Source organism: Castanea sativa, chromosome 7, assembly GCF_040712315.1.
Source record: "Castanea sativa cultivar Marrone di Chiusa Pesio chromosome 7, ASM4071231v1".
NCBI classification, from domain to species: Eukaryota; Viridiplantae; Streptophyta; class Magnoliopsida; order Fagales; family Fagaceae; genus Castanea; species Castanea sativa.
Genome location: NC_134019.1, coordinates 11888954 through 11913816, shown reverse-complemented (window position 1 = coordinate 11913816; position 24863 = coordinate 11888954). Strand labels below are relative to the sequence as shown.

General features: G+C 33.2%; 3 protein-coding genes across 3 annotated transcripts; 2 read left to right on the top strand and 1 right to left on the bottom strand.

Annotated features, from left to right (window-relative positions):
- Positions 1 to 367: 367 nt before the first annotated feature.
- On the top strand, positions 368 to 880 carry LOC142643966 (uncharacterized). Its single transcript, XM_075818666.1, has one exon. It carries the CDS (start codon positions 368 to 370, stop codon positions 878 to 880), a length of 513 nt encoding a protein of 170 aa, XP_075674781.1.
- An 11933-nt stretch (positions 881 to 12813) lies between these two features.
- On the top strand, positions 12814 to 14163 carry LOC142643675 (uncharacterized). The gene has a single exon (XM_075818375.1). The coding sequence runs from the start codon at positions 12963 to 12965 to the stop codon at positions 13923 to 13925; it is 963 nt and encodes a 320-aa protein (XP_075674490.1). The 5' UTR covers positions 12814 to 12962; the 3' UTR covers positions 13926 to 14163.
- A 4573-nt stretch (positions 14164 to 18736) lies between these two features.
- Positions 18737 to 24136, bottom strand: LOC142642750 (peroxisomal 2,4-dienoyl-CoA reductase [(3E)-enoyl-CoA-producing]-like). Its single transcript, XM_075817166.1, has 5 exons — positions 23934 to 24136; positions 22672 to 22831; positions 21253 to 21422; positions 20944 to 21166; positions 18737 to 19189 (listed from the first exon to the last, which is right to left on the bottom strand). Exons 1-5 carry the CDS (start codon positions 23994 to 23996, stop codon positions 19041 to 19043), a joined length of 765 nt encoding a protein of 254 aa, XP_075673281.1. The 5' UTR covers positions 23997 to 24136; the 3' UTR covers positions 18737 to 19040.
- Between the last annotated feature and the right edge of the window lie 727 nt (positions 24137 to 24863).

The window sequence follows — 24863 nt, the reverse complement described above, 5'->3', positions numbered from 1 at the left end:
TTCAAATAATAGCTTTTTGGGAATTCTTAGGCTGTGCATTTCAATCCCTTTTCTTTCAACGAAGGCTTGTTTACTGATATTCTTTGTCTCTATTTTATGTCCACCACTTTTATTTTGCGCCTTTGTTGCTTTCACCTCTTTATTTGGTAGTCTTTATCACCAAATATTGAACAAAGAGATAGTACTAACTCTTCTCCTGCCGATCATCCACCAAATAGTTTTCCTTGTGTTCACTCTTGTGCCCTCCACCATTGCCATGTTCCTCACCATAGCTTCTGCCTACACTTCTGAACCAATACCCTTCTTCAGCTTCTTCCGAGCCATATTCTACATTTTTCTACACTACTTTGACACCTTTTTCTTCGTCATGGCTTTCGTGAGTCTCTACCGGGCACTATTAATCAATACTATATGTCTTTCCATATTGGCTTACCACACAAACAACCCTCTTCTCCTTTTGGTCGCTTGCATCGTTTTGCTTCTGTTCATAGCTCTTCAATTCTTCACTGAACACTGGTTGCTTGCTTGTTTCGTATCAATGTTTGAAGGGATTCATGGGATGGCAGCCCTTAGAAGGAGTAGAGAACTGATGAAGGGGCGTGCAGACAAGTTGGGAGTCTTGTTATTTTTTCTGGTTTGCGAATGGATTCAGCTTCATCAAGAAATATCTATGTTGGGAGATAAATTGAATTCTGGGAGTACTGATTGGATAGTAAAATTGTCTGATGTGCCAACATTTGGTTTGTTATTTCCAGTGATTTTGTTTGGAATTTCAGCTCAATCTGTCTTATATTTTTTCTCCAACCAAGAGATTGACAAGGGTGCTTTGTCTAAACGACTTGGTTGGTACCTTCGATCAACATGCTCCAACTATCAGTAATGACATCGAGACATTAGTCACCTTTTATTTCTTCTTGTAAAATATGTTTGCCCCTTAATGGGTTTGATTAATGTTTGTCAATTTTTCTTTTATTGCAAATTTGGCTCTAATTTTGGACAAATAAGGTGACAACAATATAATATTTCAAAGTGAAGTGGAATACAAAATTTTACAGATGGTATATTAGTGTGTATATATATGGTCCAGTTAATATGTGTACTTACTACATACATTTATCCATTTTGAAAAATATATTATGATAAATTAAAAAAACTATCAAATCAGTTATTTACCCAAAAACTAACCACTCAAACCCATGAACCCCACCACCAACACAACCGCATCGACCTATCCCAACTGCCACAAGTTGACCCATCACATCCACAGCAACCCATGGCCTGATCAGCAACCCACTACCACCGCAACAACCCAATCAGAAACCATCTCAACTGCCAAAAACCGACCCACCACCACTGCCACAAACTGACCCACCACCATAATGACCCACACAGCTTAACCTACGGCGTGACTGCTACAAAGAGACTCGCGACGTGATCCACCTTGAAGAGACCACGGTGTGACCCACGAAGACACGGTGTGAGTTTGATCTGAGATGAGAGAGAGAGAGTGAGTCTGGTTTGATCTTGGGAGAGGGGAGGAAGGAGCTCTGGTCCGAAAGAGTAACGGGAGAGGAGCTAAAAGAAAAAAGAAAAAAGAAATATATATATATATATATATATATATATATATATATATATATATATAAAAGAAAAGAGCAAGAGGAAAAAATTCTTAAAAGCAAATTGCAATTTGCTGCAGTAAACTAGTAGTAAGAGTAGGCGGTGGAAGCTAAATTTTAGGCTTTGCTTTTTCTTATTTTTTTAGTTCAAAAATGCTCTTACAGTCTTATGTTTAAATAGAGACAAAATTAAAGAATAATCCGGTAAAACTCATTTTTTTAATTCAAAGATGCTCCTGCAGTCTCATGTTTAAGTAAAGACAAAATTAAAGGACAATCCGGTAAAAATGCAACTCCAACTCCCACTAAAATATTGCCTTAAAAATAGGACCACTCTTCTATTAATTTTTAAATTGATTTATTCACTTATAAATTAGATTTTTAAAATAAAAATCATATATATATATATATATAAAATAATTAAATACAATTTTTTTCTTACAAAATAGGACCATTAAAAAAAAAAGTCTCATCACACGCGCAAAGCGCGTGTGACGAGACTAATATATATATATATAAAAGAAAAGAGCAACAGGAAGAAGAATAAAAATTCTTGAAAGCAAATAGCAATTTGCTGCATTAAACTAGTAGTAAGTTGTCAATTTTTTTTAACTATAGCATCACCCATGTAAGATCATTCGCACTGGCACTGCCATTTATCGGCAAATTTTACCACTTTCGCACCAAAATTAAGTTTTATTTGAACTCGTAAAAATCAACTATTACAAAGAAATTTGTAATAGTGCTACTGTGCAATTTTAAAGGTAGAATTGCACTATACACTATGGCTCAATTCTAAAAAAAACTAATATTTTATTTATTTATTTTATTAATTCCTCTCTTTCATAGTGTTTTTGTTTTTATTTAAATTTTGGGATATATTATTTTATTGGGTAAAAATATTATTTTAATGTGTTATATTGTAAAATAAAAGTTGAAATGCTGAAAGTATTGTAAAATAGTATGATATAATTGATAAAATAATTTTTTAGAATGGTAAAATAAGATGAGATAGAATTTTGAGATGTGAATGCTCTAACACAACATTTTATACTTCGTGGTGCTAAAACTAACATTTTAGGAATATGCCTTTACCAATGCTAATGATCTAACAAAAACAACCAAAAAATACCACATTCTCTACGTCTATATAAACAATCATTTGCCCATATATTACAATATGTCCATAACAAATTCGAATATTGAATATAAACATTAATACATATTCATATTATTATAATAACATCTTCGACTATTATAAAAAATAATGAAATGGGTATGCATGTTCCTGCAAAGAATATAACACTTATATACTCACAATAAATAAAAATGAAATGATCACCGCAAGTACAAATTTTTGTGAGGATAGAAGGGCAATGACTAAAATTCAAGTCCTTTGAAATGAGCTTCATACACATATAATTAAATTTGGCTAAATTAAGATTTTTATCTTAGATAAAAAACACAAATAATAATGAAATGAAATTTGGCATCAATGGATTTTGCATTAAATGTTTGTTTAAATACCGCTTATTCTTGAAAATTGAAAACACTATAGCAAAATAAATTTTAAATATGTAAATAGTGTCATGAGACCCAATTTTAGAGAAGAATTTGTTGAAATCCGTACTTGCGGGTCCCGTGAACAGTGCACGAGGCCCACACAATTTTTTTTTTTCTTTTCAATGCAAACCAAACGGAGGCTAGGTGGAAGCGTTTTAAATAATAGTAATTGCCACTGCAAAAGGATTGACACCTACACATAGACATTGCTCCACATTTTTTTTCTTTGTGAGATTCATCCAGGGATGGAACCAGAACTTTAAGTTAGGGGAGGCGGCTTTATTATTGGCTACATGCGGCAGTTTCAACCTCTAACTCTGCTACTTAGTTGCTGTGATTGTTTTTTTTTTGTGGGTAAGAATAAAATTACTTTTTGTTTAGAATTTTTTAAATTGCAGGGTTATTTATTTTGGATAAAATTAGTTAATTTAGCTTAATTGTTTAGTTTTACTAGTAATTTTTGTTGTGGAGCTTTTTTTTTTTTTTTTTTTTTGCCCTTATATATTTTGTTTTATATTTTAGATTTATAAATTTTTTTATAGTCACTAAAATAAGGAAAATACTAGAGCTATAAGTTTTTAATAAATTACTGATGTAATAAGTGGTTATTAATAAGTAAAAAATAATGTGAGTGGTGGGCTTATATGCGAACCAATAAGAATCTGCTACTAAAATAGTTTGTAAAAATGTTATAAAAAAGTTTGTGAGTATAACATTACTCTTAAAAAAATCAATGATATTTTTAAAGGGAAACAAAATATAATTTTATAAAACAAATTGCTAAAATTAATACACACATATATATATATATATATATATATATAATAATTTTTTTTTCAAAAAATTTAGAGGGGCATTGCCCCTCCTAGGCCAATGGTGGTTCCGTTTATGGATTCATGGATACTTTTCTTTTCTTTTTTCGGTTGTGGGGTCATAGAATTTTTATTTTTATTTTTAATTTTTTCTAACTTCCATAAACAGGCCGTATTGGTGGTTCGAGACTTCTAGCTAGTTAAGGAATATTGTAATTTCAATGTACCTTCGAGTTGTATTTATCATTCTCCACCAAGGGAAGCACTAGTCAATAACACGCTAATACACGTCCCAATGAGGCAAAAAGAATGGGAAAGAGGCTTTCTCTTGTGTTTATAACCATCTTCAAATTATTAAGTTATAAGATAGTGTATGGATAAAAGAGTTCTTTTAGCCTATAACATTTACCGAATATATATCATTTAGATGGAAACATATGCTATATATGTAGGGTAAATTAGGGACCCTTTTAGATTAAAATTTATTTAATAAATCTCCTTCTATCAAGGAGTTTAAAATTTATAATTTCATGGTGTTTATTAATCAAAGAGGTTATACCAATTGAGGATTACCTAAAAATTATTATTCACCAATAAAATTCTTAAAGACATGAGTTTTCATGTATCACTTGAATGTGGATTACATAGAGTTTTCTTAAAACCTTACAAGAAGTCCTTAAGAGGAAATAATAATTAAAACCATAACAATAATAATCATTCAAAAATACACAAAACAATCAACACTCTCAATATCAATGTAAACCATCTTATATCACCATGCAAATCACCTGTTTGCTCAAACTCAACAACCCACCACAAAATAGTTGTGAAAATCTCATTATAGAATTTTACAAGTATTTAAGTAGAAATTACTTACTATGATCAATCTAAACACGTCTATTCAAAAGAAATCCAAACTTACCACAAGCAAACCAAAGACTGCTTAGCCTGCAAAAAATAAGTTTAATTTATAAGGAATTTATTAATACACTTAGTAAATGACAAAGTTTAGCTACAAAACTAGTTTTAGTGTAAGGATACAACCTTACTCAATATATTTTTATTGGAGGTGAATTTTGATAAATCTACAATTGGATTATATTTTCTTCTTATATCTTCCATACTTGCAAAATTTCTAAAATTCAATAATTATGTCATCAATAAATTGTTTAAATTGCAAGTTTTTGTAGTTTAAAATTATGCATAAAATATAAGTTTATAGATCATATAATGAATAATATTTGATTGACACAAAATTTAACAGTTGTATTAAGAGCGCAAAGAACATGAAATTCAACGATTATATTTCTAAGATATGTATTAATGTTTTTTTTTTATTGTGTAAAGTTATAACTTTAAATTACAACCAATTTTGTAACAAAACTTTGTATAGTAACTACCTTAAACAATTTTTTTATTTATTTAATGGAGAGCTTCTCTAAAATGTAACTTAAATTACCCTCAAACACGTTGACAATATGTAGCCAGTATCATCTATGTTCCATCCATATATAATTCTATGCATTAATTACAATTTTTTTTTTTTTTTGGAAATTGCATCAATTACAATTTTTTATTTTATTTTATTTTATTTTATATAAGATAGAATTTCTACGCTAACCTAATCTAAGTGTCACTACAAAAAACGGGGTCTATAGCCGCGTTTCAAAAACGCGGCTATAGACACCGAAAACGCGGCTATAGACAAAAATAATTTTCTGGGTTTTTTTTTCCCCGAAAAATTCAAAATTCAAACAAAAAGAATTTTTAAATTAAACACAAACCCAAAAAATTCAAAATCAAACACAAACCCAAAAAGTTTAAAATGAAACACACCCAAAAAATTCAAAATCAAACACAATATACTGATAGTACAAATGCAACGTGCTCCAAATTTAAACAAAACCAACCCAAATTTAACACTAAATCCATTCAAAGAACACAAAAGCTCAAGAACACAAACCTATTTAAACATAAGCACAATATCAACAACACAATAGCAAAAATAACTTTTAGAAAAAGTATAATACCCATTAAAAAATTAGAGAATTTTTACCTCAAATAGTAGAGATGAGTGAGCCTTTAGCTTTTATTATGAAGTTTTCCAGTGACCCTTGCTTGAAAAATGAAGTATATAGTGGTGTGGAGTGTACCGGTGAGAGAAGTGTGCGTTGTGTTGAAAGAAAAAAAGAAGGAACGAGAGAAAAAAAGAAGGAAAGAGAGAAAAAAAAAAAAGAAAAGAAGAAGCAGGAGCAAAGAAACAAAGAAAAAAAAAGAGCTATATTGGAGTGAAGAAGGAAAAAAAAAAAAAAAAAAAAAAGAAAGAAAGGAATTCGGCGTGACTTGCAGAGAAGAAAGAAAGAAAGAACCCAGGAAAGCAGAGATTGACGAAAGAAAGAAAAGATAAGAAAGAAAAGATAAGAGTGGGGGTAGGTGGGAAAGTGGGTTCTGGGCCTTTTAATTGGTGTTACCTATAGCCGCGTTTTTGAAAACGCGGCTATAGCCCCTCCCTTATACTAAAAAAATTTACTCGGATGCACAAGTCATCCTTTTAAAAAATATATATATTATTTGACTGGACCTATAGCCGCGTTTTCAGAAACGCGGCTATAGCCCCTCCCTTATAAAAAAAAATTTATTCGGATGCACAGGTAATCTTTTTAAAATATATATATTATTTGACTGGACCTATAGCCGCGTTTCTGAAAACGCGGCTATAGCGCCTCCCTTATATATAAAAAAAAATTTATTTGGATATACAAGTCATCTTTTTAAAATATATATATTATTTGACTGGATCTATAGCCGCGTTTTTGTGAAACGCGGCTATAACCCTCCCTTATAAAAAAATTTGTTGTACTGTACATAGCACCCTATTAATAAAATATTTTTGTCTGGACCTATAGCCGCGTTTTGATAAACGCGGCTATAGTCCGGACGTAAAACGCAGCTCAAGGCACTAGAAACGCGGCTTCAGACCGAACCTATGGCCGCGTTTAACAAAACGCAGCTATAGATTGGGTCTGAAGCCACGTTTCTAGGAAACGGGGCTATAGGTTTGGTCTATAGCCGCGTTTCTTTTAAACGCGGCTATAGGTAAGGTATAGCCGTTTTTTTTTATAAACGCGGCTAAAAAACGCGGCTATAGCGCGCGTTTTTTGTAGTGTGTATATGTGTGTGAAACTCTCTCCTGAAGACTTGAACCTCAACCCTTGCCCCCCCAACACCCCACAAGCATTTATACTTGTAGAGTGACCACCACACCAAGGGAGAGTGGTAGTTTTAAAAGAGCTTCTACACTTTATTCTTATATTATCTTCTTATGTGTTTCATATATTATCTTATCTTAGTAACATGTGTGCTTGTTGATGCTTTATCAAAAAATGTATGGTTGTTGTGTTGATAAGATCAAGGAAAGATAGTGATTTGGGATTCGAGAGATAATTGAGTAGTATTGGCACCCTTTTTTGTACGTACTTGGATGCTCAGATTCTAACCTCACCTCTCCTTCTTCATTGTTTACCTTCGAAAAAGTTATTCCTATTTTTGATTGTCTCCTTAATAGTCTTTGTTGCAAATTTGACAGGTAAATTATTTTGGGCAAAAGAAATAACGTGACAACAATATCTAGAATTGTTCACTAAATTGTGCAAATCACAAAAATCGCACCAAAATTGCCTGAAAAATGGTATAATTGCACCACACTGCAAGTAATAGTGCACTGTATTGCATGGTACAGTACAATTTGTAATTTTATGATAAGAAAACCGTACAAATCGGACCGCACTGCATCCTCTCTATATATTAATCCTAGTAATTTATTATTAGAAAAGTCAACCCAAAATAAAGAAAAATTAGCTTAATAGTTCAAAACTTGGCCCAAAAACAAAGGGAAAAATCAGTTTTGAGCTGAGCAGAAAAGCCAAAATTTGAAAAATATACCAGTTTAAATTGCATCTTATACATTGCACTACACATATGACTACAAAAATAAGGTGCAATACGATTATAATTTTGACTAAACTCTAAATCGCATCACACCGTACATGTGATTACAAAAATAAGATACAGTGTAGTTATGGTTTTGACTAAACCACATTGCAAGATGTGGTGCTAAAGATAGCCTCAAACTGCACAGCACTGCACTACGAACACCCTAGACGATATTTATGACAAAAACAGCCCAATTGGAAGCTCCAGCCAAAGCGAAGCAATTGGAGACTCTAGTGCACACGTAAATTACTTGAAAACAATTCTTTTTTTTAACGGCTTTTAATGTAAATTTTTCAAATTTTGAAAAATGGCTTTTTATTTGAAAAACAGGGTTTTGGTGAAAATATCATGAGTTTTCTTTGGAAAGAAATTTTTTATGAAAAGTCTCATGAGTTTTTGTAAAAGGCTTTCCAAGGAAAATCATTTTTGCGAAAATTCGGGTCTGTTATAAATTAGAAGAAAGAGCAAAGAGGAACATAGAAATTTTGGACGAGATAATATATGAATCTTTATTATTTAAGTGATCAGCCACATTCTATAATGACCCAACTGAAGCTTTTTCATCTATCAAAAGTCTTCTATACAACCTCACACACAAACACACCCGTAGGACCTTCAAAGTCTGTAAAAGTCTAACGGAGAAAGGAATAGCATCATTCAATTAGCTATTGAAGCGGTGCGGTGATGATATGACCACCAAGACAAAAGTTGAGTTTTAATAGTATAATGCTACATGTAAGTTTTAATTCCAGGATACTTGCTGCCTATAGATCAAGAAAGTCAATACTGTACCGGAGGTTGTACTAGTTTGGCCTACGATACGATATATTTCGGGTACCGGTCAATACCGATGTACCATTTCGAATTTACCGCTATTTTTTACTATTTTATATAATATACAAAATAATAATTCTAATAACACAATATATCATTTTGAGAACTTTTTATATATATATTTTTTTGGAGTTATCATCATTAATATAAAAGTGAGAAGCCAAAAAAAGAAAAAGAAAAAAAAGACACCTATTAAATAATCAAAGACCCACCCACTCAATAAATGCCAACCCATCTTCTCATGCTTTGAAAATATCAAAAGGCTATGAAGCCTTTTCTTGGGCAAAGGTCTTTTCTTGGGCAGACCGGCAGAGAACTTTGAAAAATGAAAAGTTTAAAAAAAAAAAAAAAAAACCGAGACAGAGAGAGAGAAAGAGAAAGTAGCAGAGACGCCAGAGAAAGAGAGAGGAGAAGAAGAAGATGAAGAAGATGAAGGAGGAGCAGCAGCCAAATCAGTCCACGACCCCGACTTGAGGTCGAGAATGTCGAGATCGTTGCCGCCTCGCCGGTGGAAGGTGAGAGTGACAAAGAAACATAATTCTTTTTCCGGTCCGGTATGTATTTACCGGCCGAAATCTGAAATTTTCCTTCGATATGGCCGAAATGACCCGGTATGACTGGTATATTTTCCGGTACAAAACAACCTTGTTTCTGTATCGGCCAAGGTGCCGAAATGGTAAATGCCGGCCGTACCGGCCGGTACGGTACGAAACAGACTTCCCTGCCATAGATAAAGCTACAGCAATCAACAAAAAAAAAATAGAGAAAAAAAAAAAAAAAAGCTACAGCAATCAAATAGTGTAGAGTGGCACTACATGCTAGGAGCTATTTCACCACACTCCCCCTTTGATGACCACTTACCAAGAATATGCCTCATTAAAACCTTGGTAAAGAAGTGGGTTCCAGTTAGCTCAACTGGTAAAGTCTCTGATGGTTGTATAAGAGATCTGGGGTTCTATCCCCGCCTACACCAAAAACTGATTGGTGTTTTGGTCTGATAATAAAGAACTATTATTAGGAGTGGACACTATAGATTAAAACTCTCTAAAAAAAATATAAAAAAAAACCTTGGCAAAGAAAAACTCAATGGGAAAAAACTAGTGACGCAGAAAAAATAGTACAATATTCTTGTGAACCTTTTAAAAATATCACCAAATTTAATGTCTTAATGCCCTTAGGACATCCATTAATTTTCACCTTTTATATATATATATATATATATATATATATATATATATATATAATATACTAATAATGTAGATAAATTGCTTCAAAGTTGTGAGTTAAGATTTGTTTGGTTGTAATTGTAGAAGAGAAATCAACCCTTATGCGACTCTACCACAAGGACTAATGGAAAACGGATTGAGATTAGCAATTGCATCATGTAATTACCCTATTTCCTTCACAAATATTTTTACCTTTCTAAATTTTTAACTTTTATTTTTAAAAAATATTTTTATATTTAGTGGTTGAGATTGAAAGTTATAACTTTCAATCTCAACTTAAGGTATTGCACCTAATCTCAATCTGTGTTCCATTGGACTAAGATCAGGTGCAATTGCAATATACAAATGCATCATGCAATTAACCCTATTTACTTACAAAAAATTTTATATTTTTAATCTTTTAACGTTAACTTTTTATTTATTTTTAATATTTTTTATTTAACGGTTGAGATTGAAAGTTCATTTTTCCAACTTTCAATCTCAACCCTACGTTGCAGTTTCAATTGCATTAAGTGCACAATCCATGGAACACCAGCAATGAATACTAGGTATTTAATATAATATTAGATCAGGCATGTAGAGGTCAAAAGAGTGGTAATCATTTACAAAACATTCAATGAATGAAATAAGACGCAGCATTTGATGAAATAAGTAAATTTGATAACGGAGTTTTAATGAATAGGTATAAGAAATTGAGGCCATTTTCTTACAAAATAGAGGTTCTCCTAGCTAATAGTGGATTTGAATGGAATGAATGACAAAATATTCATAAGTTTTGTGGTCTTTCAAAATGTTTGTTTTTATTTGTTACCTTTTATTTCTTTATTTCTTTTTTTTTCTTAGAAACTTGTTACCTTTTATTTCTTCAAAGTATATACCAACTTTAATGGTTATTTTTTCATATCATATATTATGTGTGTTCATTAAGTGTATCAGTCCTCTTGGGATATTACAGGCCTAACTATGAGACTGTATAATAGAAATTGTATAAAAGAGATTTTAAAGAAGGTTTTACACACAAACTGTTTTACATAATTTTATTCACAGTCCAAAAAACAACTAATTTCAATTATTTTTTGAGATGAATGTAAAATATTTTGTTTGCAACAAATATTTCTCAAGTTTTTAATTTTTCTAAGTCAAGACAACAAGATGTTAATCTTTTACATTAAAAATAAAAAAACAAACACTGGGATGGGAGATTGTGATAGTCTCTGAAGACCTACAAGTACTTTCTTGGATGTTTCACAACCTTCAATTTCGAATTACACCAGAAGTCCTGTTTCAAGAAGTTGCAAACGGCTACTAAAAATAGCAAACAATGCATGTAAAAGTGGAGTCCCATGTTTTACCTGTTCTCTAAGAATTTGACTTTCTTTCTTTCCTTTTTATTTTACTCATTTATCCTTGTAAGCCAAGTGACTTTATTTCTTTTTCTTTTTCTTTTTTTCCCATACTTTTATTTTGTGTGCTTTCAAAGCAAAAATCATTTATTAAAATATATAGTCTACCCAAGCTATATATATAAACTGAAAAGGCTATATATATAAACTAGGGAGCAGCTTGTGTCCAGTGAAAGTTTTCACTGGAAACGTTAGATTGCGGACTCGTGTTCACTCTTGGACACATGTCCGAATCCTTTTCATTGGATACAAGCCTTTCCCTATAAACTAAAATAAGTTATAGATTGAGTTTAGACAAACGGTATATATATCAATTAAAACTACTTCTACATGTTCAACAAAACTGAATAAGTTTTGTGGTGTAATACAATTTTTTTTTTTACATTAGAGTTTACCAAGTTTTCCAAAATAAGAAAATTTTAAGTAAAATTTTCTCCTCAAGAAAACAACAGAAGTGCAATTTTTAGGTATTATTCCATAAGTTTTAGAGTTGAATTCAATTATGTGATTGTATTGACCAATAAATCATATGAATGAATGAATTTTTTTTTTTTTGAAAATGATAACATTAATCATATAATTAAATTGAACTGAAGAATATAAAATACACCCTAATTGGGACTGCAGTGAAGTTTTTTTCTGTCAAAAATCATGCATTCATGTCTTTTGTCTCGTCCTAGACATTGCCCTAAAGAAATCCAGAAGAAGTTTTTGTTTTTTAGATCAAATCCAGAAGAAGTCAAGACTTAAGATAGCCCAATTCCCATTTCACATGCCCAAAACAGCCCAAACTTGGCAATATATGCTTTAAAGCTATGGGTATCCCCCCCCAACCAAGCGAATGTCCCAAATGCCCAACCACCCCCCCCAAAATGGGCTCCAACCACACAATCAATTTTGCCCTCCTCTTCTCTTTTCACATCATCATTACTCATCAACAAAATCATCATCATCATTAACAACCTCCCTTTAACTTTCTACAAACGCAAACTTGTCAGATCCAAACCCATGAATCTCCCCTAGAACACCTCCAATTCCTAATCATTCCATACCCCCAAAATTATGTCTTAATTTCATCCCTAAACATCCTTATTACGTGTATTCTAAGTCCCTAAACAATAAACACATCCTACATGGCCAAGAACTTCAAAAGAAGTCAAAGCAAGCCCACTCCCCCAACTCACATGCCCAAAATAGCCCAAACTTAGCAATATATGCTGCTTTAAAAGACCAAAGGTTAGGTACTACCACAACCAACAAATGTCCCAAATACCCAAAAACACCCCCAAAACCCAACCACAAAACCATTTTTTTCCACACCTAAAAAAAAAAATTCAAATCAAATCCAATTAAAAACGTGCCCTCCTTTTGACTCTGCACATCATAATCACTCATCAATAAATCCTTATCATCATCAACCTCTTTGTCCCTCTCTCTCTCTCTCTCTCTCTCTCACAGAACTTTCTACAAACACAAACTCTGTCAGATCCAGATTCCAAACCCATCAAACCCATGGATCTCCCACCAGAACATCTCCAATTCTTAACAATCCCAGACATCGTCACAGAATCAATCTCCATCCCCAAACAATCTCCAAAAACCTTTTACCTCATCACCTTAACTCTCCTCTTCCCTCTTTCCTTTGCCATCTTAGCTCACTCTCTCTTCACACACCCACTCCTGGCCCACCTCCAAGACTCTCAACCCGACCCGACCCAAACCCGACACCAATTCACTCTCCTCCTCCTCTTCCAATTCCTCTACCTTATCTTCCTCTTTGCTTTCTCTCTCCTCTCCACTGCGGCCATAGTCTTCACTGTAGCATCTCTCTACACCTCAAAGCCAGTCTCTTTCTCCTCCACAATCTCGGCCATTCCCAGCGTTTTCAAGCGCTTATTCGTTACCTTCTTATGGGTTTCTCTTCTAATGGTGATCTACAACTTTGTCTTCCTTGCTTTCCTGGTCTTATTGGTCGTAGCCATTAATACCCGGAACACCTTTTTGCTTATTTTTGCAGTTTTGATCATTTCCATACTCTTTCTCTTTGTTCATGTCTATATCACTGCACTGTGGCACTTGGCTAGCGTGGTTTCTGTGTTGGAACCGGTTTATGGGTTTTCTGCTATGAAAAAGAGCTATGAGTTGTTGAAGGGAAAGACCGTTTACGCCTTTGTGCTTGTTTTTGTGTACTTGGCGATCTGTGGGGTTATTGGTTGGGTTTTTGGGTCAGTGGTTGTGCATGGAGGTGAAAAATTTGGTGTCTTTGTGAGGATTGTGGTTGGAGGGTTCTTGGTGGGTGTGTTGGTGATTGTGAACTTAGTGGGGTTGTTGGTGCAGAGCGTCTTTTACTATGTTTGTAAGAGTTATCATCATCAAGGGATTGATAAATTAGCTTTGCATGACCATCTTGGTGGGTATCTTGGGGACTACGTGCCTCTCAAGAGCAGTGTTCAGATGGAGAATTTGGAAATCTGAGATAGATTTCATGACAATTTTATGTGTAAGTTTGATCACATAAAGTTTTTTTTTTTTTTTTGAACTGTTTTAGGAATGTGTAGAAAGAATGAACATTTGGATAATTGAGCTGTTAAATAGTACTTTTAATGATCTGTTTGTTAGGTTGGTAAAAACTTTATTTCAGCAAGTCATATATTGTAGTTGTTGTGGATTGCTGCTGGATGTTAGATTATAAATGCTGTGATGGATTTGGAAATTTGTTATTTTTACTTTAGATCATAAATTAGAGGATGCTTGGGTTATTTTTTACAATTCACAATTATGTAGTTGAATAGCAATTTTGAATTTATTGATATAGAAGGAAAGTCCAAGTTGGATACCTTTATTTATTTTTGTTTCTCACAAAGAGTGTTGGAGGGGGGATTTGAACCCAAGTTAGATATTTATTATGTCTTTATTCTGGATGTTTTTTAAATGAAGTAATGTGTTATGTGATGCTAAATAAATAATCTGGTTACTTTATTTGAATGAACTGATCCGACTATCGGCAGGATTGATAACGAGAGGATGGTTATGAGTTATGACTATGGGTTTTCTCTTTTGTGTTTCCTCTAGTTATGGTGTTTTCATTTGTCTGTAGTATATTTTCAGGATTTTTTTTTTCTTAAACTTTTGCTGTCTCTTCATACATATACAGATACTTTTTTTATTAAAATTCTCTTGGTGTTGAGGGATTATGCCTCAGTTCAGAACCCCAGCTGATTGAGATATCCATTGGTTCTGGCTGATTGGATAATTGATCTAGGTGTAACATTTTGGTTGGATTTATTTTAAACCTTCAGTTTACCCCGATCTAGTGGCTATCTCACCAGAGGTTGACTCTGTTCTATTATTATTTTTTTGATCAAATTGATACCGTTTTTCATTGGTGTATGTTTCTTTTGATAGGTAATCAGAAAGCTTTTATAAATGATAGAAAGAAAGGAATACAAATTGGTGTATGTTTCTTGTTTTAAATTTTGTGTTGTGCTTCAAGAATGTGTGTGTGTTTGTGTGTGCACGCTTTTTATTGGGTCCAGTTTACCTGGATATGGAAAGCCCAGTTTTGAAACCATTGAGTTTAATTATTTATTGAGTGACAATGACCACGCCTGAGATCAATTTAGGGGATAAGGTCAATGTGCAAAATGTAATTTTAGTAAAACCATATCCCCCCCTCTTACACACAAATAAATACAATAAACAGCTATCAGTTTCTGCTGATGTTGATTGACTGGTGTAAGTGGCTCTCTCTCTTTTTTTCCTCCCTGAGATGGCAGGATTCATGCATTTGAAAAACAGTATATCTGATGCTTTGGATTCGTTATTTTTAATTTATATTTCAAGAAACCATAAGGACTTCCCAATGATTCTTTCTTTAGGATTTGGTTTCCTGTTGTCATAGACTACCATCAGACAATGTGATGTTTTTGTTTGCCATTGAACTATGGGCTGGATGAGCAGGAATACTGTGAGCAGTTATATTTTAAAAGATTGCATCTAGAATCCTAGTAGTTGGCTCAATGGGTGATACATTAGGAATTAATGTATGTAATATATGTGTGTCAATTCCTTGGAGTTGACATTATATATTATAAAAGATTGCATATAGAATCCCAGGAGTTAGTTCAATGGGTGATACTGTAGAAAAATGTAAATAAATAAATAAATATATGATGCATGTAATGTACGTGTGTCAATTCCTAGGAGTTGACATTGTATATTATAAAAGATTGCATATAGAATCCCAGGATTTAGCTCAATGGGTGATACTGTAAAAAAAAAATGTGTATATATATATATATATTATATTTATATTTATATATGTTGCTGACATGGATTTTGGTTTGCATATAGAGGGTGCACTGTGTATGGCCTTTTTTTTTATGTACAAAGCCAATTTAGAAGATAGTGTGAAATTGAATTAGTTGCATGTTCTAGCTTCTGATTAAGAGGAAGTTCGGAGTATAATAAAAGAGATATCAAGTTTCATGACCTGCAGCTGATTTGAAGTGAAGAGAAGCAATAGAAATGTAGCATTATAGACCAATTGATGTTAAAGAAAAAAAAAAAAAAAGGAATGATAATGTAGTTTTATGAGCACAACTTTGCCACATTTCTGTTCCTTAATTGAAGAGTTGCCTATTTTCAAGTGTTATCTCTTGCTTTATTCTTGTATAAATCTTGTGTACTATGGTGAAAACCTTTGCATTTTTTGAATGAAATATTTATTACATATTTTAAAAAAAAAGTGTTACCTCTTCAATTTGTTTTTATATTGTAATTTAGGTTAAATTGGAGGATTTTGAGTATTTTAATGTCGAAGCTAAAAGCTTATGTTCTATGTTCATATGTTGATCAGGTTGAAAACTCACTTAATTCTTTAAAACTTTTTCTGTGTGCATGTCTACTGTGAGGGCCAAGGAATCATTGTTTCAGTCACACTGACTGTTGAAATATGGATTTATATATGGTTAGTTGGGTTTTGCACAAGGAATTTATGTTTACTTCCATTAAATATCTGTATCATTATCCTTTCTCCATGGAACCCTTCGATAAAGAATTTTATGTCCTTTGGAGAATTTCATACTACCTGTCAGATCCTAAGATCTAACAGGCATTTTTACCAAAGAGGTGTCACAACTTTGAGTTTGAAAACTTTTATAGGTGGTGCAATATTGCCAAAGCTGTTGTAGTTCTTTGTGTCTCCTTTGTGTTTTTTTACTTCTTTTTTCTTGGGATCTCCCATGTAGTTTTGTCTAGATAAACCCTTAGGCTGAAGAATCCATATCCCTCATATGTGGTTTAATTTCTGGTTAATTATAAACTGCATAATCCTGGAATGGATGAATGAAAATTTGGCATTAATTATCCCGGTTTTTTATTTATTTTTTTACGCTTTATGAGGACAACCCAAAAGGCAAATCATCCATGTTTGAGGTTGCTTCTAGGTTGTCATATGTCATGAGCAAAAATCCTTTTTAATTTATTTTCTTTAAAATGATATCATGAAAGGGGATTAGTCTTATTTAATTTCATTAACCCTGATTTATATTTGGGGTTTTGAATCTATGAATACGTGGCATGGAGAAGTCATAAGCCACATTATGTACTATGCATTAATTTAATCCTAGGATGAGTTTTTTAAGAAACTTAAATACCTTGAGTATAGTTTGTTCAAAATTGGTAGGTAGAGATGCTAAGAGTACCCTGAAGGTAAGCATTTCATCAGCTGATTTGTTCTGGATAAATATTTTAGAATACCCACTTTATGTGTAGGCTTGACCATTTGTACATATACATAGTATGTGGCTATTGGATATTGTAAGATAGAGAATCATTTCATGTTGATTTATAGCACTTGGAAGTTGGACAGAATAAAACAGAGAAGGATTATTTTTTATTTGCTTAGTGATGCAAAATGTCAAATCTCATTTGCTGGTATTCTTTCATTTGTAACTTCTGCATACAACTTAAAGTCCTGTTTTACCCATCCTCCATACCCTCTTAGGTTGTGGTTGTTCCCAACTAACTACCAAATGGGTTTTCATCTTGTGATTTTCTTGACTGGCAGTTTAAGAGTGGAAAGTATGTTATTTCATTTTGCACTACTTTTTTATATAAGAAAAGAAAAGTATCTAGTTTTCACATGATGCCCACGTGATCAAAGGACCTATTTTAAAAAGTATATTATGAAATTGTGTTCTAAATATACTTTGAAGATGCCTAGTTGTGATCAACGGACCACATTACTTTGAAGATGCCTAGTTGTGATCGAAGGACCACATTATGTCCTCATTGTGACTTTCCAGATAAGTACTCTAGAAGTTAGAACAATAGATATCACTACTTTTGCTTACCAGGCCCAGTTTATCTCTGGACCTAGTTACAACACAAATGGGTTGTGCTATACCTAAAGATATTAGATCCTCTTGAATTTTTTGCGTGACTCTACTATGGTATTTCAAAAATATTATCCATTTCAAAAGTTTGAAATGAGAGAATATGATTTTATCATAAGTTAGCAATAATTGAAATATATACCTAAATTGTGAGTCAACATTTCCGTTTGTTTCAATGAAAAACTTGGTGTAAAGATAGTTTTCCTTGTTTTTCAGTGTTTGGTAGCATAAAAAAAGATGAGTCAAAGGAAAACTATCTTTGGTTAATATAAAAAGTATGGCATATTTTTAGAGATTGTTTTCCATTAAATTTTTTTGGAAAACAACTTTATCTCATAGCAAGCTAAATAAGGGAAGTTAAGAGGTTGTTTTTCAACTCATTTAAAGTTGCTACCAAACATTGGAAAATGAGATAGTGTCATAGAAAATGCTTTTAAGAAAATAACTCATTTTCTAGAAAACATCATTGTTGAAACAAACAGAGCGTTTAGTCTGGATAACTTGGTAAAATATAATCCAATCATTTCAGAACACTTACAGATAGCAATTTAAGAAAGCACCCCATCATAGATTTACCCTAAAAAGCAAATAGGGAAAGCATTGCTCAACTCTAAGATTTAGATTGGCGGAGCTAGAAACAATAAGGTAGAGTTGGCAAATATTTAACAGCTGACACATAAACATACAAATGTATGTCCAAAAAAGCAATAAAGAAAATTAGTTATCTTACTGCTGAGTGAGCACAAGGACCAAATAATTGTCATATATGAATCTAATATTTTCATCTAATTGGTTATGTACTTGTGGCCTGCCCTATTACCTTATCTCTGGGCCAAATTATGGTTTATTACCTTTCTTAAAATCATTGGATATGTCATGGGAGAAATGTTTTCATAATGCACTTTTTAAGATTAAGTTTTCACTAACTGCAACCTCAAAGTGGAAACAAACAGTCCACTTCTATGCACGCCTTGCGTTTTACCCTTTTCTAAAATGCAATGTTTACATTCTTTTTGAGATTGATGCTAATCCAATAGGAGAATGTTAATGACCAAGGTACTCGTCTACATACGAAAGGATTGTGGTTTTAGTCTACAATCCACACACTAATTGCCAATTAAAGTGAACATCTCTGCATTAAGAAAGCAGCCAATGTGATGAGAGGACCAAAGGACAAAATCCAATTGAATCGTTATAGCTTGCTCTTAGGAACCCCAACTGCTCTAGACCTACTTTCCACTGCTCGAGACAGCTGCTTCACCGCCTCTTTGGGCAGATTGCGGGGACTGCTCAGCCATTGTCCTCCATCAACCACCAATGTTGTTCCATTGACATATTTTCCTTAATGGCCTGTTTGGATGTTTAAAAAATGAGGGGGAGTAGAGTAGAGGGAAGGAGAGTAATTCAATTACCTTGTTTGAGAGTTTTTTAAGAAAGGAGGGAGAGGGGTTTCAAGGGGTTTCAACAACTTCCAACTCCCTCATTTTTAATTCCCCCAAATTGGAGAGATTTGGAGGGAGAGTAGAGCACATAAAATTATTGATAAAGTAAATTACCTAATTTACCCTTATTATATTTATAAAATTACAATGTTAAAAACAAGGGGAAAGGCTAATTACTCTCTTCCCCCTTATTAATTATAAAAACATCCAAACAAGGTGGAGGGTAATCATTCTCCTCTACTCTCTTCCCCACTACTCCCCTCCCCTCTACTCCCCTCTACTCTCCTCCTTCTCTAAACTCCCAAACAGGCCATAAAAGAATTAGACATGCACATAAGATTCTCGATGTATAGCAATATGAGGATTAAAGGAAGATAGCAAAATTATTTAAAACATTTATAAATTCCCAAAAAAATATCTTTAGCTTGAAGATTATGTAGTTTTGAAATCATGAACATAAAAATTACTGCAGTGGAAGCACTTATTGTTGCAAAATGGATAAAGCTCAATATCCCAAAATGTAACCTGTAGACTCATAAAATTAAAATAAAAGGCAATCATTATGAAATGTACGTCATAAATTGAAATCTTAACGTATCTATAAATAATAATAAAAAAGAATAAAGTGGGTCTAATTTCATTAGAAAAGATTACAAATAGCACTTATTCATGTATCAGTAATATCCCCAGTTTGTATCTACTGTTCTTGCTTATGCTCAGAGCAATTAAACTTTTAGGTGGTTCATTACCGATTTATTAGAATTAAACCTTTTTCAATAATTCCCAGGTAGCACCTAGAGATAAGGAAATAAGAAACAAGGCAACGGCTTGCATTGGTGAAAGTAGAATACATCTGTGTTTATCTAGATCTAGACACATCATACCTACATTAGGAGTCACAATCCATCACAACCAAAATGCCTATATCAGGAAATTTTTTTGATGAGTACCTATACCAGGAAGTTTCCATTGACATGGCTCAGAAGTTGTTAATTGAGGAGAAATGAGGTTATTTTTTCACCATATGGACTTCAACTAACACATTTATACCCAACAGAAATGACATCAACATCCATGCCCATAAGCAAATATTTTAAGGCATATTAGGGAGTAATTCAAAGAGAAAAGAAGGGTAAAAAAAAAAGTTTGTAGGAACATGAATAAACTTGCGGAATCAGCCTAAGGAACAACCTATTGCAAGCTAATCAAATAAAGCTCCTTCATGAAGAAGAGTTTGGGGAATCAATAGAGATGCAAGGAGAAGTAAAGATAAATTATTGAGAATAGTTCAAACGAATGTTCCTATTTCATTGAATATTTTAGGAAGTTACATGCGGGGGCTAAGAAAACAGCTCTTCATCCAACATTGTCAATCAAGAGAGAAAAGAGGAATGTGTGTGTGACAGAATCCTAGAATGGCCAGAAGTAAATGAAGTTGTGTACCTTAGTCGGAAATGGATCCTGGAATGACAATAAGTTTCATAAAAAAATTTGTGGGTTTTATTCAATTTTCTAATTGCAAGTTATGATAGATAGGTTATGAAGGGATTCTTATCATTCTTGGGAATCCACACACACATGGCATAGAGGGAAAAAAAGCTAGAGGGAAAAAAAAAATTACATTACATAAAATTAGTAAATTAGATTACTGACCAGCATCAGATGCAAGATAGAGAGCAGCCATAGCAATATCCCATTTCTCACCAAATTTATACAAAGGCTGTGCCTCTCTAGCTTTGCTTATAATTTCTTGAGGTAGAAGTTTACTAACACCAGCAGTGTCTTTAATAGGTCCTGGTGCAATCCCATTGACTCTAATGTCATAGTCTGTTCCCCACTCCAATGCCAAGCTTCTTGTAATGCTATCAACAGCTGCCTGGTATAAAAGAAAAGAATGTGAAGATATTGAATACAGTTAATAAGAGATATTATTGACAAACTCACAAACCCCAGTTTACAAACCTTGGCAGAAGATACATGGATTTGATACCAAGTGGCTGTATAATGCATAGTTACGCTTATATTTATGATCGTTCCACCATTAGATGGGTGTTTCCCTGGTCCCCCTTTCTTAAGGTACTTAAGTGCTTCGTGGCACATTGTAAAAGTGCCAACAGAATCTATGTCTATTACTGCAGAAACCAATAAAAAAAAGGAAACATTCAATTATAAACTCTAATAGTCTTCATGTACTGAAAAACCTGGAATAATAATGTAATATTGTCCCGGAGTGACTGAAATCATGTGATATAAATATAAGTTGCAATTCCCAACCTAGTTAACTAGAGGAACCACCAATTGACGTAAGGCACACCCCATCGTGTTTAGACAGCAGTTGGTACTACTCGTATTATTTATTTGGAATTTGAAACAAATCAACGTTAATGATGTCATAAATCAATTTTATTTCATGAAATGGAATTCTTAGGAGTTCATTAGTTTCATCTTTGAATTGGCTCCATTTTCTTCAAAGATTTGAATCTAAAGGATTGTGCTGCCCTATAAAAATAGAAACTGAACTCATTTCATTTTTCTAGATCACCCAAGAAAGATCTCATTGAGTATGTTGGATCCATATACTAGAATAAGTGAAAAACATATGCGCTGATACTTTCAAACTCAAAAAAAAAAAAATAAATAAATAAAACTTCCCCTGCTTTTGAAATGAATGCTAAGCATAATCGTGATCTATCAGTATTTTCCATTGTCAGTTACGATCTATGAAGCATGGGTGCGTTTCGGGATTCGGGTGCGGGTGCGAAACTTGACAATTTTTGAAAAAGTAGGGTGTGAGTGCGGCGGGGTGCGACGATTAAAAAATTATTAAAAATATTTTTATTTATATTTTTAATATATTGCTAAACATACTTGTTTCACATTATATAAATATATACCAAATTTAAGAGCAATAGTAAATAATAATTAGAATACAAAGAATGAGAGAGAGCCTAGCTGAAGAGCAATACTTTTTTTTTTTTTGAATTTCGGCCGGTATCGGTTTGCACCCGATATGTACCAATTCGGCGCGAATCGGTGCCGTATCGGTGCGAGTTGCGCTGAAAAAATTAGTTTTTTAATGCCTGACGCGACACGGACGCGCAGACAGCAGCATCGCCTGCGCGTTCCCACGTCGGGCCGCGTTGGACGCGGGTGCGGCGGCCCAAACGCCGCACTCGTGCTTCCCAGGTTACGATGTTCATGACCCAATATATACTATGTGCAACTTAAACAACTTAGCTTCAATACTTGGAAATTACCATGGACATAAAAATATGAACAAAGATAAAAATCCAATCAAATTATACAGTGTAGGTTAAATCTTCCAATACTCTTTATTGAATCAGAAGGAATATTTTGGATCCACACTTCTAAAGATACAACCTGTTCGGAAGCCATTAGTGGTTAGATCCTCTGCTGATACAAGGAAATTGCCGGCTGCTGCATTTACAAGAATGTCAAGCCTGCCAAAACGCTTAATAGTTGATTCCAGAACTCTAATTGCATCTTCCCTTTTGCGAACATCTCCCTCTAGTCCAATAGCCTGCAACAAAAATATTCATGAAACTAGACATCAGCATCCAACTATAAGAAAGCATAGTTGAAACCCTGCAATAGTTTTCAAGCAGCAATCAGAAGAATTCTACAGTGTGGGAGTTTAATTAACCTATCAGAGTCAGACAACAATCTATATTAATAACACATCACTGATACTAACATCAACATTCCGGTCCTCTCAACTATGCTTCATCATTTATTCTCATTAATCTTCTCAGATAATTCTATAACAATTTTTTGATACAATCATAGGTGGGAATCTGCTAGAAAAAGTCATGACAAGTGCTTTGTTCCAAAGCTTCTCTCTCTCAGTTTCTTGATCTTTTTATTTTGATCAAAAGATGAAAGTTTCTTAACCTTTTAACCTACCCTATTATTCTTTTTTTTATTCAGCCAAGGTTTTCTTTCGACCATTTTGTTTTAATCCTTAGATTCGATACTTACCGTACGTAATTTACCAATACCAACACTTAGTGTAAAAGTTCTCTTTGTCTAATACACTGTAGGAAAAATCTGCTAGTTATGAACTTATTTCGACAGTGCAAATTAAGCTCCTATTGTTTATCTTAGTACTCCTCGGCTGCCTGTTTCTAGGTTCAATCATACATAAATGTTAATTTGTTTGTCTGGTTTGAGAAAACCCGTTTAACCCCACTTGTAGATTGAGCCAGATTATTTCCTCCAATGGAACTTCCCAGATAATATATATTTAACAGAAAATTCACTGAAATTTATCAACACTATTGAACTAGGAAATAAATATATTTATTAATCATATTATTTAACATACAAAATGCACATGGTGTATCCTGATTAGTCAACAGATCCATAGCCAAGTTATTATATAAGTTTCTGTTTGTTTGTTAAATCCTGATTAACATATAAAATCAAATGGTTGTTCATACCAGATATTCATCTATTTTCCTAACACTTTTCTCAGAAACCAAACAAGACCCCAACTTTCATTCCAAACATTAGAGGGAGAGAAAAACTCAAAGAAATGAGACAAAACCAGTTGACAAAAACAGTGTCACAAACTTTAGTTGAAATCACAAAAGAGGATTCTGGGAAGTGAGAAAATAAATTACTTGAATTCCATGAGACCTAAGGGAGTCAACAGCAGAGTCAAGGACATTCCTGCGGCGGCCCATGATAACAATGGAGGCTTCATGTTTTCACAACTGATGTGATATCTCATACCCAATTCCTGACCCTCCACCAGTCAACAACGCCACCTTCCCCTTCAGTATGTCAGCATTGAAGGGAGACTCCATGGCCATGAGTTTCTGTAAATGTGTGTATGTGGTTTTCTAGTTCTATATAATGAGTTTGTCTGTTTTTGACTGCTTGTCTTTCTGAGAAAACAATAATGCCTTACTGTTTGAGACTTGAGTTTAGTTGATAACGACGTAGAGAGTAATACTGGTGCCTCACGTAAATGAAATGGCACAACTTGTGCCATTTTACATGACACTAGCATTACTCAACCACATAAACATATTACATACGATTCAGTTTTTCATTAGGCATACATTAGATTCTTCGGCTGATTCTGTTGTCCTTGGAGGCATGGTGCTCTATTATTTTTTTCTCTTTTGTTTTTTAAGTGAAAAAAAGGAAAAGGGAAAAGAGACAGTTGTGATCTCAAAATATTGTAAACATGACCATTCCTTAATAATTAGAATAGATAAATATAATGAATTTTCTATTTTCATATTGAGTGACTTTATTTTTGGAGAAATGTTATGTTCACAATATTTTCATAACATTTTTACAACAAATTCTATGTGACAGATTATTACAAGTTGTTATTGGTAGGGTAAAATAGTAATTTTAATAATAGATTCAAATTATAACCAATAATAACTAAGCACGTATAATTTATTGTGAAAATATTGTGGATGTAGCATATTTTTTTATTTTTGTGAAGTAAGCAACAAAACTTTTACTTTAATTTGGGCTTTACCTACCAATGAAATACCTATTTTATCTTTAGTTACCTAACTCACCAAGTGCAA